Source organism: Cololabis saira, chromosome 12 (assembly GCF_033807715.1).
Source record: "Cololabis saira isolate AMF1-May2022 chromosome 12, fColSai1.1, whole genome shotgun sequence".
NCBI classification, from domain to species: Eukaryota; Metazoa; Chordata; class Actinopteri; order Beloniformes; family Belonidae; genus Cololabis; species Cololabis saira.
The window spans coordinates 18709593-18723687 of NC_084598.1; the positions used below are offsets into that span (position 1 = coordinate 18709593).

General features: G+C 40.6%; 1 protein-coding gene across 2 annotated transcripts in view; it reads left to right on the forward strand.

Moving 5' to 3' along the window:
* The first annotated feature begins 3342 nt into the window (after positions 1 to 3342).
* Positions 3343 to 14095, forward strand: part of fgd (faciogenital dysplasia) — a 66707-nt gene continuing 55954 nt past the window's right edge. For both annotated transcript variants that reach the window (XM_061735840.1, XM_061735841.1), the window contains exon 1: positions 3343 to 3653. In XM_061735840.1, the coding sequence (XP_061591824.1) occupies positions 3632 to 3653 (22 nt within the window). In that variant the 5' untranslated portion in view covers positions 3343 to 3631. The remainder of the gene's footprint in view (positions 3654 to 14095) is intronic.

The window sequence follows — 14095 nt, forward strand, 5'->3', positions numbered from 1 at the left end:
GGCAGGAGGTGGGTTAATAGACACAGAGAGAGGTTAAGAGAATGAGCGACCACATCTTCCTGCAGATCATTTGAAAAATAGGTGCAAACAATTTTAAAACAAAAGAATGAGCAGCAAACATGCTAAAATTATGAAAAAATGAATGCAGGAGAGATTCAGAAGGAAAATGAACCATAGGCTATAGCTAATTTCAAATCAAATGGTACATAAGAAACTCACTTTTGTTGTTTAAGCTGTTTGAGGTAGAGCTCTATGTCTTTGACATGGATGATTAATGTGAAATACAGATTCTTGCTTCTTGCAATTTTTTTTAAGCTCAGCAAGTTACATAAATGACATAAAACCATCTGTGAGAGTAGAAAAAAGCAGTGTCATGGTTAAAAATAAAATGTGAGTAAGCCACAGAGACACGAGGAACTCATGCAAGAGCCTTTGGGAACGTAGGTTAATTCCTTTATAGCCACTAATTGATTTTTTTCCCCTCATAACATTAGTTTTGTAAAGTCTGGTAAGTTACAAAACTGTCAGACAAATCATATTGGCGAACAGTTTGAATATAATATAGACATCAAATATAAAGTGGTTAAAAAACACTAAATGAAGGCACATGTGGAAAGTCAACATACTCAGTCACTTTCCATTACTGGCTACCAGATAGCTGAGATTATTTGGCCTAAATTTGGCTTAGTTTGATAGTATTGACTCAAGGTGAATGTGGCTAAACTCAGCCACATATTCACCAGACATGGCTCAATTTTTCATTTTCTTTGGGCCTTTCCATATCCCATGTCAGAGCTATCTTAAGAAATGTGGACCACATCTGGCCCAAATTCCATGGAACTACATGCCAAAACCCAAGTTTGGCCCAGTTCGTGAACTTGGGGTCACATCTGACACATAATTCCCAAAATTTGTCAAGGTTAGACCCGTACGTAATTGCTATTTGGACTGGAGTTGACCTTTCCACCATTAATTGCTCCATTTGAACCAAAGCACCAGTGTTTAGTTATAACGTCTCCATATTCAGCTGGAACCTTGGGATAAAGATGATCAGCAGTAACTTACATAAAACTGATGATAGCAAATCTGCAGATTCAACATTTATTTTCTTCCTCTCTCAGCTCCTTAGGCTGTTACTCTCTGAGGCAGCGTTCAGTTGAACATACAGGAAATTAAGATGAGGAGAAAGCCTGAGAGCAGTGACATGGAAACCTAGCCCCAGTTTTTGTCCCAGGATCTTTTTCCACTCTGATGGGCAAATGTGAAATTTTCTGGGAAGAGCAGTCTAGTGAAATAGGCCTCTTCATCCTTTTCAAGACTTATACGTGACAGCTCGTGTCATGCTTCTGTGCCGATGGGCATGTCATGGCTGAAAATGCAGCAGTGCTTAAAAAACAAATATGAAACGATGAGTTAAAGTAAACTGAAAAGAAAGTTTAAAGAGTGGTATTTGTTTTAAACTGGTGTGGTTTGTTAAAGGATAACATTCTCCTTCTAGGCCGGATTATCCATATACTGGCACATATACGGGCTCCAAATCAAATGACTAACTGGAGCATATATGTCATATTTTGTATTTTATATACTTGCTGGAAGAGGAGCAAACAGGTACAGCAGTAACCAATGATATCATAAAAATACTTGAAAATAATAATAATAATAATAATAATAATAATAATAATAATAATAATAATAATAATAATAATAATAATAATAATAATAATTTTAAAAAAGAATTGCGTTTGAGTGAGTGCCTTAACAACTTAACAACCTTAAATCTAACAGCCTACACATTGCTATTGTATTAATGTGCTGTTCCCTACCTTCACATCAGCTCATTCAGTAGGCCTGTTTGATTGTTTAGTCATATGCTGTAATAGTTTTGCATGTAGTCCTCAGACAGGCCATATATGATCAGAATCAGAATCAGAATCAGAATCAGCTTTATTGGCCAAGTTTGAACATTGTCCAACAAGGAATTTGACTCCGGTTATTTCGCTCACTGTACCCAGATTTAAAAGTAGAAAACAGTAAATAAACAAATGTGGACTGTAGATGTGGATATATACAATCAAAAAACTGAAAGGTGCAGCAGTATCAGGTAGAAAATGACGGCTCTGAATAAAATAACATATATACAATTTTTTTAAAGTGAAAGGTTCAGCAGAATGAGGCAGACATGATTATTGTTGTAAGGTGCATTGTTACAGCATGTGATAGTGTTATTATAATTACTGTTATTATTGTTATCGTTATTGCACGGTGATTGGTTTCTCTGAGACTCTATTAATTGTGAGAGTTCATCAGAGCAACAGCTTGGGGGAAGAAACTGTCCTTGTGTCTGGAGGTTTTGGCGTACAGTGCTCTGATGGAAATGATGATAGTTAACATGTGGTGTTACATTGGCATGTGAGTTGCATTCTGATTGAGTTGCATTCTCAGTGTCGTATGGCGTTTGTAGACTCATGTCTATCTGTGGTGTTACTCTTTTTTTTTAACAATATTTTTATTGAAGTTCAACAAGCATATCAAAACTTATGTCAAATTTACAAACTTTTTCCACATATATATATACATATCCCCTCAAACAAGCACACAAACAGAAAAAAATAAATACATACAAATTAAAAAAAAAATAAAGAATAAACTAGACATCAAACTAATAAAATGCTGTAAAATTAAAATGAAAAAAGTCAGGATCGTACATTCACATCGCCAGTGTAAGTTTTGTTTTGTTATTCAGTGTTATCCATTTCGTTGGTCAAGAAAGACATAAATGAGTCCCAAACATCTATAAATTCTTTCTGTTTACCCTTGACTATATAAGTCAACCTCTCCAGACCAAGACCCGTCATCAGCTCCTTCTTCCATAGTCCAAGTGATGGTGTTTCAACGTTTTTCCAATGTAGTGCAATCATTCTCCTTGCATGGAGAAGTCCAAAATCTGTCATTTTTGATTGCTTTGTTGTGTTGATCGTGTCTTTGGGGTATATTCCAAGTATGCAGACTTTTGGCATCAAAGGAATATTACATTTGGTCATCTGTGGTGTTACTCTTAGTTGGTTGCTTGTCTTACCTTTACATGTATTTGTAGTATGAGTGTTGAGCATGTAGCCTACTTCTTCAGCAATACGTTCATGTAAACCTATGGTCTTTATAACCATAGTAAATTTCCCTTTTTACCCGTAAAAAAGTGTGGTCACCGTGGGGAACCACAGTGAGTGAATCCTGGTCTGTTCCCTTCTCTTTTTAAAGATTGCATCCCAGCACTCATGAATGAGGGAGTCGTGCCCGCGCCTCACAGGCGGGAGCGCGCATGTGTTTTTTCCAGCGGCGGCAGGAGAGAGCGCTGCCTCTGGAGACAGAGACGGAGAGGGGAGAGGGCTGCACGGAGGGACATTACTGCTCTTATTCTGCACAAGACGGACCCGGATAACATCTACCGTGTCCGCTGGAACCACCACGAGGCGTCCCCGGCAGCTCCGTTTGTTTTTGTTGTGCGTTACAGAAAAAGAGGAGTTTCTCCTTGTGAGTTGAGTTCACGGACCGCTGGAGCTGCTGCTGCTGCTGCTGTTTCTCCGGGAGAAAAGGACTTCACAGGAAGACCCGACACCCGCAACTTTAGTGCAAAATGCAGGGGGGTTCGGCTACGGGTAAGTGAACGACCCCCTTCAGCCTGTTCCTGTTAAAAGACTGAATTGTGGTTCTGCGTTAAATCGACGCAGCGTCTACGCCGTAGGGTTACGGCGTAGGGTATGCGGCGACGCGCGCCGTACGGCCGTACGCTCTGCGTCGGTGTAACGCGGAACCATAAATCAGCCTTTAGTCTTGACGGAGAACTCCGTGGTCTTCTGAAGTTTTCCAAGTGGCTCCGTTTGGAGTTTGTCTAGACAGTGTTTGAATCCCAAAATGCTTTTGCCAGCTGTCATTTGGGCAGCTGCAGGCCCGCAGCAGACCCTCGCCAGGCGGCTTCGCAAATACAGCTGAGAGGACCGTCATGCTGCAAGCTGACAGGACGAGGAGAGGAGGAAAGCCGTGCCAAACCCTGAAGGCTGCTTTATGGTTCCGCGTTACACCAACGCAGAGCCTACGGCGTAGAGTACCGTACAAGGCGCGTCGCCGCGTACCTTACGCCGTAGGTTACGCCGTCGATTTAACGCAGAACCATAATTCAGGCTTGAGAGCAAGAGCCCTGACCTCACGGCTGCCCCAGCCTGCTCTGCAAGACTCATCACTGGAAAAAACAACTATTTTCACCTGTTTCAAGTAGATTTTCACTTAAAATAAGTAGAAAAATCTGCCAGTGGAACAAGATTTTTTTGCTTGTAATAAGAAGATAAATCTTGTCCCACTGGCAGATTTTTCTACTTATTTCAAGTGAAAATTTACTTGAAACAGGTTAAAATTGTCAAATAACAAGTTATTTTTCTGGTAATGACTCTTGTTTTAAGTGTAATGAGATTTTTTGACTAAAAATGAGACATTTTAACTAGAAATAAGACAAATATTCCTGGTAAGATTTTGAGTTTTTGCAGTGAAGAGGAGAGGACCCACTCATTGACCTCCTTATTTTATTTATTTATATATATATATATATATATATATATATATATTATAGTGTGTGTGTGTGTGTGTGTGTGTGGTCTGCCATAAGACGGTGTCCTTGCGAGGAATGTGACTTGAGTGAGGGAGTGAGTGCTTGTGAGACAGAGCTCATGAGATTGGAGATCTGTTAAAAGTGTCCTCCTGTCTGTCCGTCCATCCATCTTGCAAAATAGGAGAAGGACTGAGTACAGGAGTGTGTGTGTGTGTGGTTTCCTCCTCGCACCGGGCAGAAACTTCTCATGAACTTCATGAGAATCGTTCTCATTGAGCTATTTGTGTATATTTTTTGTGTTATCAGTTGTGTCTTGCACGATCTTGAGATGGCAGGTCTGGTGCATCTCTGTTGCTAAATGATACCAAAGCAAACGCCGCAAAAATCTTCAGCTGAGCTTCAAGATCTTTCAGCTATGAATTGGCCCCAGCATGCAGACAAAGAAGAGGGAGGGTGTAAGGGGGAGAAAGAGAGAGAGAGGGATTGAGATGACGTGCTGATGGGACGATATCGGGCTGTGGCAGAGGTGAGCTATGCAGAAAGGAAAAAGAGAGCGTGTTTGTTGTGAGACTCTGGGGAGGAATCGATCTGCCGTCCTCCTGGCTGACTTTCTTTTTCCTGCAGTTCAGCAGTGTATCGTTTCTCTCCCACACACACATTCATTCCCAAGGCCTCCCCTTTCTCTCTCTCTCTCTTTTTTTAATTCCTGTTCCCCCTTTCTCTCCCACACTGTCCCAGATCAATGTCTGCCCCCTTCATCTCTGCCTGCCCCAGAGCCCCCTCCCTCTCCAACACAGGCATGCAGCTCTGTTCCTTGCTGCATTTGGATAAATTATTATTATTTTTTTTTATTTTCTTCTGAAGTTTCCTCAACTGTACTTCCACATGGGAACCCTAACCATCCAGTGCACTCTCTAATGCTTATTTTTGTATTTACGATGGGAGGGTCGAAAGGGTTGTAGGCTGCTAGTATCAAATCATTGGAGGATCTATTAAAATAAGCCACATCATAAATAAGCTGTGGTAGGATAGATAGCGTGCGTCTCAGTTTGAGGTCCACCACAATCCTCAGACTTGCTTCCATAAACTTCTTCTGACAGACTCCCCCTCTTCTTCTTACACTCTTCACACTCTCCGGCCTCTCTCAGAAGTGGGTGCATAAACCTCCCCACACACAAACGTAGGAACAGTGGGGGTCCGTGTGTGGCAGCTACATGGATGTTTCAGTTATTTATTATTAACAAAAGCTAGTGGGGGCTGTTTGTGTTTAACGAAGCTAATGTAAACGTCTCCCCTCTGCGTTAGATAAACACACGGCACAGGAGTTTGAGAACAAAAAAAAAGTGTCCGGGACATTCACAGTCCTGAGTCTTTGTTTAGTTTAACTGTTAAGTGATGACGGTGGAGACCTCAAAACTGCCCTTGTAACATAATCTAATGCACTATAGTGCAAATTATACGGTCACAACTGGGGGGGGGGGGGGTCACACTTTGTCTCCTGAGATGTAAGGAAGCCCTTTTTTTAACAAAGGGGGGTGCTTCAGTGGACTTAAGTCTCATGGATTTTTATGCAAATATAAAAATAAACATTTTAAAGATAAACTTTAAAAGGTAATGAATGAAATGAAGCTGCCGAATGGTAAGGCAGTAGGCTGCACACCAAAAAGGAAAAGGAAACCCACATTGTTCCTGACAGCTGTTCCTGAAATGCTAAAACTCCTGGGATGAGAAAACATTTATTCCTCTGAAAGAAGGCTGTGGACCGCTGAAGTTCTGAGTTGAAATGCGCTGATGTGGTGGTAAAAGAAAGCTAAAAGCAATTAATTATATTAGTGCCTGATGTATTCGCTTCGTCACTGGAGGATGTCATTGCTTTCAGTAGTGTCGGGCAGCGAGTATCCGTCATCATTTTGTTTACAGGCCACACGCTATTAATACTGGCCAGCAGGACGATTTTGGTCTATTCCTGTAATCACCAAACTACGGTATAGCCTGCATCTCTCCTCCTCCCGCTCCTGTCTTATCCAGTTATGTCTGTGTGAGACGGCATGACTCAGGTCCACAGCAATTCACAGGCTTCAGGCCCTTTCCCTGACTGCCTGAGTGTCACATTGATTTTCCTAATGGTGGTCATGTGTGGCCCCTGCTGTTGCAAAGAGTTGCCTTTGTGAGTAGAAAAGAAGTTCCAGAAGTGATGCACCAGTTTTTGAATCACATTAAAGGAGTCCCAGTGTCCTAACACGGTACATTGGAAGTGTTTTTCACTTGTCAATCTCAGAAACACTTCCATTGAAGATAATCCACCCAGGCGTGTTGTATAAAACCAGTTCTCTGGGATTTAGTGGTCTAAACTGGCATCAGTTTTCATAAGTGTTTGTGTTAAATCACTTTAAGTCTTACTTTGAGCTAAACACAATAGAACGTCTTTAGTAGCATTGTTGGTATCACATATGTGGTAATTGTGGTAAGTTTCCAGAAGGACATCAACTTTACGCACAATACGAGAGCCTTTCCGTCTCGCAAGAATTGTGAACTGGTTTGTTGTGATGTCGTCTGTGCTTACAATAACTACAATGAACAGGTTACTCACACTCCTGTTTGACAGGTTGTTGCGTACTTTGTTAGCACGTTGCTGTGAGACGTGTGTTTTTAAAATGTATGTAGACCTGTTAAATCAGTACGTTATTATCATACAGCATAGCGTGCATTTCAAACTAGGCTCTCGGAGTCAATGCTGAGGCTTTTCTGGAGCATTTCTTTGTCGTTCTAGCTGGACTTAAATCCCCTCATTTGGTGTCTGTGTGTCAGTTTAACAGTGAGTGGGAAATCTCCACTCATGCACGAACATTTATTTTTTAGAGGGATGATAATGTGGGGAAAATAAAAAGAAACATCTTTTTTATTCTTAAGAAAATTTTCTTGAGCATTTGACAGACAGAAGGAACGTTGACATCATTTTAACACGCAGCTTTGTTTTGGGTGGTCTAGGTCTGACATATTCTCGTTGAGTGAGTGGTTCAGATTTGAAGCGTAAACCAGCTCCCCTTTCTTTATTTTCACCTAAGCTTACATAATGGCAAATTTGCTTTTTTCCAGAATTGTGCAGCACAAAGCTGTAACACTCAGTAAAGTAACATGCACATCTAAATCGAGCTTTTGGCAATAATCAATCTAAGGATTTAACTGGAGTTTCCGAAAAATCCAATCATACATACGCAGGAAAAGAATCTAATTATTGATTGAGGTGCATTCGACTCCATGACGCTAGTTGGCGCTAAACGCCCTTTCGTGTTCTTCCAGTTAGTTGAAACTATTAGTAAAGAAACATGGCAGATTTGAAGAAGACTTACAAGAAGGACAGCAACAACCCACGAGGATGACAATCAATAATTAGATTCTCTTCCTGCGCATGTATACCGGTACCTGGGTTTTTTTGCATTAAGCACTGCACAATTCACGTTGAAAATGTTACGTTTTTAATCTTAAATTATCTTTTACCAGGTGATAGCACAAAGAGGGATGGCTGTTATATTGACAGACGGCACAAACATGACTTTAATAGAAATCAATATTGTTTAGTTTAAGTGCTCAAAATAGCTTTAAGACTCAAATAGGCTGGAACACTTTGAAGTAGGTAAGCTGTTAGCTTCATCGTTTTATATTTTACACCAGAAAATGATGAAGCCACGACCTACACAAGAACACTATGAAATAAAGCAGCTAATCCATTTACTGTCATTTAATAATAATGTAGATGCTTATATTGTTGTAGTGTAGTCACTTTAAGGTTTGAGAACCACAAGATGTTTTCTTTGGAGATGCTCCCGCATGGCAGTTGTGCTGCTGTGATGTGCTATTTTACTGAGCGTACAGAGAAACATTTTGTTGGGTTTCTCTCTGAAAAGGTGTCAGTGTGAAGCCGATACTATTCCCCTAATACTGGCTGATTTGAACAGAACAGTAAAGGCATGCTCAAAAAGGGTGCTTTTGTATTTTATCTGTGATATTTTGACCAGAGCATGTACTCACTTTTAATTAAAACTTCAGTGAAATATTATAATGTGTCTCCTTGAAGCAGAAGAGCTCTCACAAATGTAGCTAGATTAGTATTTACACTTCATCCCCCTTCAAGTGTGATATTTATGCTGAGGAGCAGCATGGAAGAGTTAGTGACAACCTGCAATAAATATTAGATGGCAGTGTACAGAAAATGGCCACCTCAGTCTTTCCATCCATGTGACACCCTTTAAAGCCAATAGGACTTTTATCTGTTTTAGTCGGCTGTAGATATACAGTAGTGCATAGTGTCAAACTTTGAGTGAGAGAACTGTTGTCTGTAGGTATCAATTGCTTATTAATGCCATTTTACATTCAATTTGAAATAGTTATGAATGTTTTCATTCATTTTTTTTCAATAGGTTTGCCTGGATGCTGCGCACTTGTGCTTTTATTGCTTTAGGTGCATTTTTTGTTGTTTTGTTGTTTAAGTGATTTTAAATTTATGATGGCACATTTATGATGGCAGATTACTTATTTGTTGTAACATTGCTTCTCGGCAATAAATCTTATACTGTTGGAAAGCCTGTTTATTTCACTTTTAAATGGTGCCACATTTATAAGGAACCAGCATTTGTGGGATGAGCAGGCGAGCTGAGTATGAGGTTTATGCCCATGATAAACTTGCCAAACCTTCTCTGCCTATGCCAAACAGCTTAGTTTACAGTTATTGATTCTTGTTTTGATGTTCTGGTATCCCCCAGTTGGTGCCAATCATGTGCCAATCAGGCCCCTGATTATGGAGGAATATTATGTTCAGACATGAGTTCAGATTGTGCCTACGGCCGCTGGATTGTATGGCCAAAATGTGGAGAAAACGGTAACAACGCTATGCTGATTGGTGCAACGATAGAGAAAATCTTTTGGTAGAGGCAGTATGATGGTGTGGGGTGGCATCTCCCTCACTGGAGGCAATGTCAATGCAGAGTCATTGATGCGAGATTCTGCTGCAAGCAGTGACAATCCCAAATCTCCAGTCTGGGACCGAACTTTAAGAAGCAGTGTGAGAGCAGGCTGGTGATCAGCATGAGGAAGAGAACCCAGGCTGTGTATGGTTCTTCCACACACTACTGAGGCTCCTATTTGTTAACTGGATACATTGCTAATATATGGTGCCCATATACTTCAATCATTCAATCCACCAAACAAGAGTCAAAGATGTTTGGCATTGGCAGAGAAGATTTGGCAAACATTTCATGGGTACAACCCTCATACTCATTTCTCTGCTGCTCATCCCACAAATGCATGCTCTTTACAAATGTGGCACCATTTAAAAGTGAATAAACAGGCTTTCCAACGGTATAACATTTATTGCCAAAACACTTTGTTACAACAAAGAAGTAATGTACCAAACACAAATATCCTTACTTTTTGTGCGATGTTTACCTTAAGGGTCTGAATACAGCTGCATTGCGTTTGTATTTGGGTCAAGTGGTTTGACTGCAGAAAAATGTGAACATACACTTACAAGTCAGTTGTATCCGCTGGGTTGCTGGCCTCATTGTGCAGTGAACCACTGAGCCCTACACTAGCTCCAGTTTCATGATGGGTTTAAGGCACTTCATGGCTTTCCCATGCATGAAGCCTTTTATTAGATTAGATGTTAAGTTTGTCACCTACAGCAAAGGTGCACCAGCTCCCTGTGAAGCCGGTCATGTCCAGCCCAAAGACTGGTAACTGCACAAAATTTAAATACTAGACAAACAAAATAAAAGTAGCGAAAATAACAATGTAGATGCTGGTTTTGTGGAGAAACTTTGCAGCCCCATTGGCTATTATCTTCATCAATACAGTGTTCTGTGGACTGACTTGCACATTCATGGAAAACTTTGGCGCAGCTGACCCTCGAGATGCTATGAATAGAACGAAATGCCTATCTGTAAACTCCTAAACAGTTCATGCACACAGACACAGAAACTGTTTAGGAAGCACATGACTTGTTGCCAATAAGATCGAATGACTTAATCATCGCCTTCTCATTTTCAGCTGCTGTTCTATCATTTATCAGCATTTTCTTATCACTGATCAGAAGATTTCAAACCATGAATCTTCTTGTGGGCACACTATCAGCAACTTGGGTTCAATATGACTTTTGGGGGCTGAGTCGTAGCGTTTCCGACATTTTATACACCAAAGTCAGTAAAGGCTAAATAACAGATGTCATATCAGATGATGTTGCATGAGTGTTTTGCAGATTTAAAAAATTCAGCTGGACTGAGGATAGCAGAAGTAATGAGTCAAAGCAATTCGGTATTAAGATATTAAGAGTTACTATTATTCCTACACAATATGTTTATACTAGAGGTCTCTTGGCTTAGGGTCTGACACACACACACACACACACACACACACACACACACACACACACACACACACACACACACACACACACACCACACACCACACACACACAGCGGAAGTGACCTAGTTTTCCTAAATGGTACCAACTGTTGAGAAACAGAAATACTCCATGTCACCCAGGGAAGCGCTGACATATCGGATGTTGTGCAACAACTTGGGGACTGAATTAATCTCATTTTAGTCATCTTAGTCATCTCTGTAAATGTACCTAAATGTTTACAAGCCAGAAGTTTTTCTGGAGAAGTTCTCAATCATCTGTGCCTGAGTCTGAGGATCATGACTGAGTTTCAAAGGTGACTGTAAAAGTGACAAAACAAGAAAAAAAAAAAGATATTTTCAAACCGGGTAAGTGGCTTTGAGGTCAGATCCCAGTTCAGTAGTCTATCATACTCTTAATAAAGTGTGTGTCTCAGTTACAGCACTATAAGTGTACGACAGCCTTTTGTGTTGGTCTGTCTGTATGTGTGTCTCTCTTCTCCAGTCTGCTGTCTGTCTGGGTTGAACTCTCCCTGACGAGGGGGATTTTCCTGGGAAAGTCATATGGAAATAAAAAAAACAGAGCCTTAATAGTAAAAGCATGTTCCATTTGATTTTTCTGCCTCTCTGTGTGCATGCATTTTATGAGTTGAGCTCCTTTTTAGCACACTGAAGGCATTGTGTTTTTCCTCTCTGATCATCAGAAGACTAGGCTCTCTGGACTCGGGGCTTCCTGTGCACACTGTGGGTGAGGCAAGGCGATGTGGAGCGCAGGGGAGCGGAGAGGAAAAAGGGGAGGAAAAGGAGGAGCGAGGATGGGAGGTGGAGGTCATCTTCAGGTTTTCAGGGAGAGCTTCTGCAAGCAGGATTAGAAAATAACATTTTAGGATCATGAAAGTAAAGCAGTTGTTACAACTTAGACACAAAAAAACAAAACATATGCACAACATTTGAGACAATATAGGAACAGTATTGCCAATATGACACATTTCACGTCTGTACCGGCACGTATAACAGTGTTCAACTCGGATTCAATTCTTCAAAACACCAGCACGGTAATATTGTACATGTTTTCTCTTACTATAAACACATCTCATGAGAAAATAAAGCCGACCAAGAATTGACCCATTGTACATATATACAGAGAGTGATATGGCTCTTTCCTGTGTGCTGCAGACATCCATCATTGTCCACAAACTACTCCATTGTACTGCATGGCTGGTATTTAGAGCAAACTGCTCTAAATACTTTTACACCACTTATTCCATGAGGAGTTTCCTGTCTGAGGAGTTCCCACCTTAATTTAAAGATTCTTAAATCTACATCTCATCTATAATGTTATTATTTTATTAGAAGCCATGCTGTGCAGCATGGACCTAATAAAACTGAATAATATTATTTTTCAGGCCACGAGCTTGTTGGTGGGATTGTGATGAGAGCTGGCGGGTCCGTCACACAAACAAGGCTTCCACAGATGCACTCAAGGATTTTGCTCTACATGTTTACATTTCATCTGACCTATGTAGATTTTTTTTATTTTTGCCAATTTATGTCGATCACTATAATTTCACGGTTCCTTTTCTTTGGTTGTTTGGTATATAAATCATAGGAACAGTCTGTTCTAAATTTCTGACACATTCAACCTCTAAGTACACTGATCATATTTTTGTTAGCTTTTTTTGCGTTGTCACCCTGCCGTTCGGTATCACACGCTTCACCACACTGAGCATGAACCAGAGAAAACAAAGAAGGATAAATTACAGAAAAATGTTGAAATAAGGGCTATAATACCATCTCCAAGCAGCCTGATGTTCCTGTGATCACAGTTGTATTTTAATTCAGAAGTTTTGGGTCCGCAGGGCTGTAGCTAACTTCCAAGATAACTTCCAAAAGAGGAGAACTGATGACAAACTGAAAAGATGGTTAATATGAATAGAAGGGAAAGAGCCCAGAAAAACTCCCAAAGAGACAGGTGGAGCAGTTTGCTCATGAAGAGTTGTCCAAAACACCTGTCTAGTGGAGAGGTTCTCATTGAGACTTACAGAAGTGGTCATTCATTTTTGCTAAATTATTATCTGTTATTACTTTTGTCAGTTTCAAGGTATTTCAGGGATGATTGTGAGTTTTCCATTTTTTTAATCGAAGGGTACCACCAGATGTATTAACATCTGTAGGTGTTTTAAAGTATGTTGGTCTGACATCTCTCTCTCTCAATATGAACAAGGGAATGGGGCGAGGGGTGAGTGAGGTCTCTCGTCATTGCTCTTTCGCTCAGTTTGACAATGACGGTCAGAGTGGAACCACAAGGCAGAAATGGCCCCAGTTGCTCTATCTGCATTCACTCAAAATCTGGAGACATTTTCTAGCAGCAAGGACAGAAACGGCAGAGTTCTTGATGCATGATTGTGTGTTTGGCAGAGCCACAGAAAACTTGCAGGACAGTATGCGCTAATAAACGCATAACGTGACTTAGGTTTTGTTGAATGTAAAATTATCAAATGTTTTCATGGTGACGCCTGGCATCCACACCACTCTGGCCAGGTTGACACTTGAAAATGTAACATTTTTTTCAGATCTGCTGCAAAGTCCATTTCAGTTAGTTGGGGTCTGATATGGATGGACAAAACAGAAAGCCTTGAGAAATTATTACATACTTTTAGACATTTAAGTCATGATTTGCTCTCCTGTGTCACCTGGGTCACCTGTGTCCTCTGGTTGATCAAGCCTATATCGTACAATCATAATTGGTGCCTTATTGGAGGCTTTGAAAACAAACAAACAAACAAAAAACAGACGAGCCTCTGTGACTGTGTAGATGGAAATGCTGACTGCATTTATAGTGGTGTGGTGTGGGTGGAGATTGAAATGTTAATGTGAAACCACAGTGTGCACTGAGTTTAAGTGTTGCATTGTCACTTCTCACATAAATGCGGCTGATGTGAAGATGAGTCGATCTGCACATAGGGAAGGGCTGCTTTGTGACATCTATTTCATATTCACTGTATTGCCAAAAGTATTCGTTCACCTGCCTTGACTGGCATATGAACTTAAGTTGCATCCCGTTCCTAATCCATAGGGATCAATATGACGTTGGTTCACCCTTTG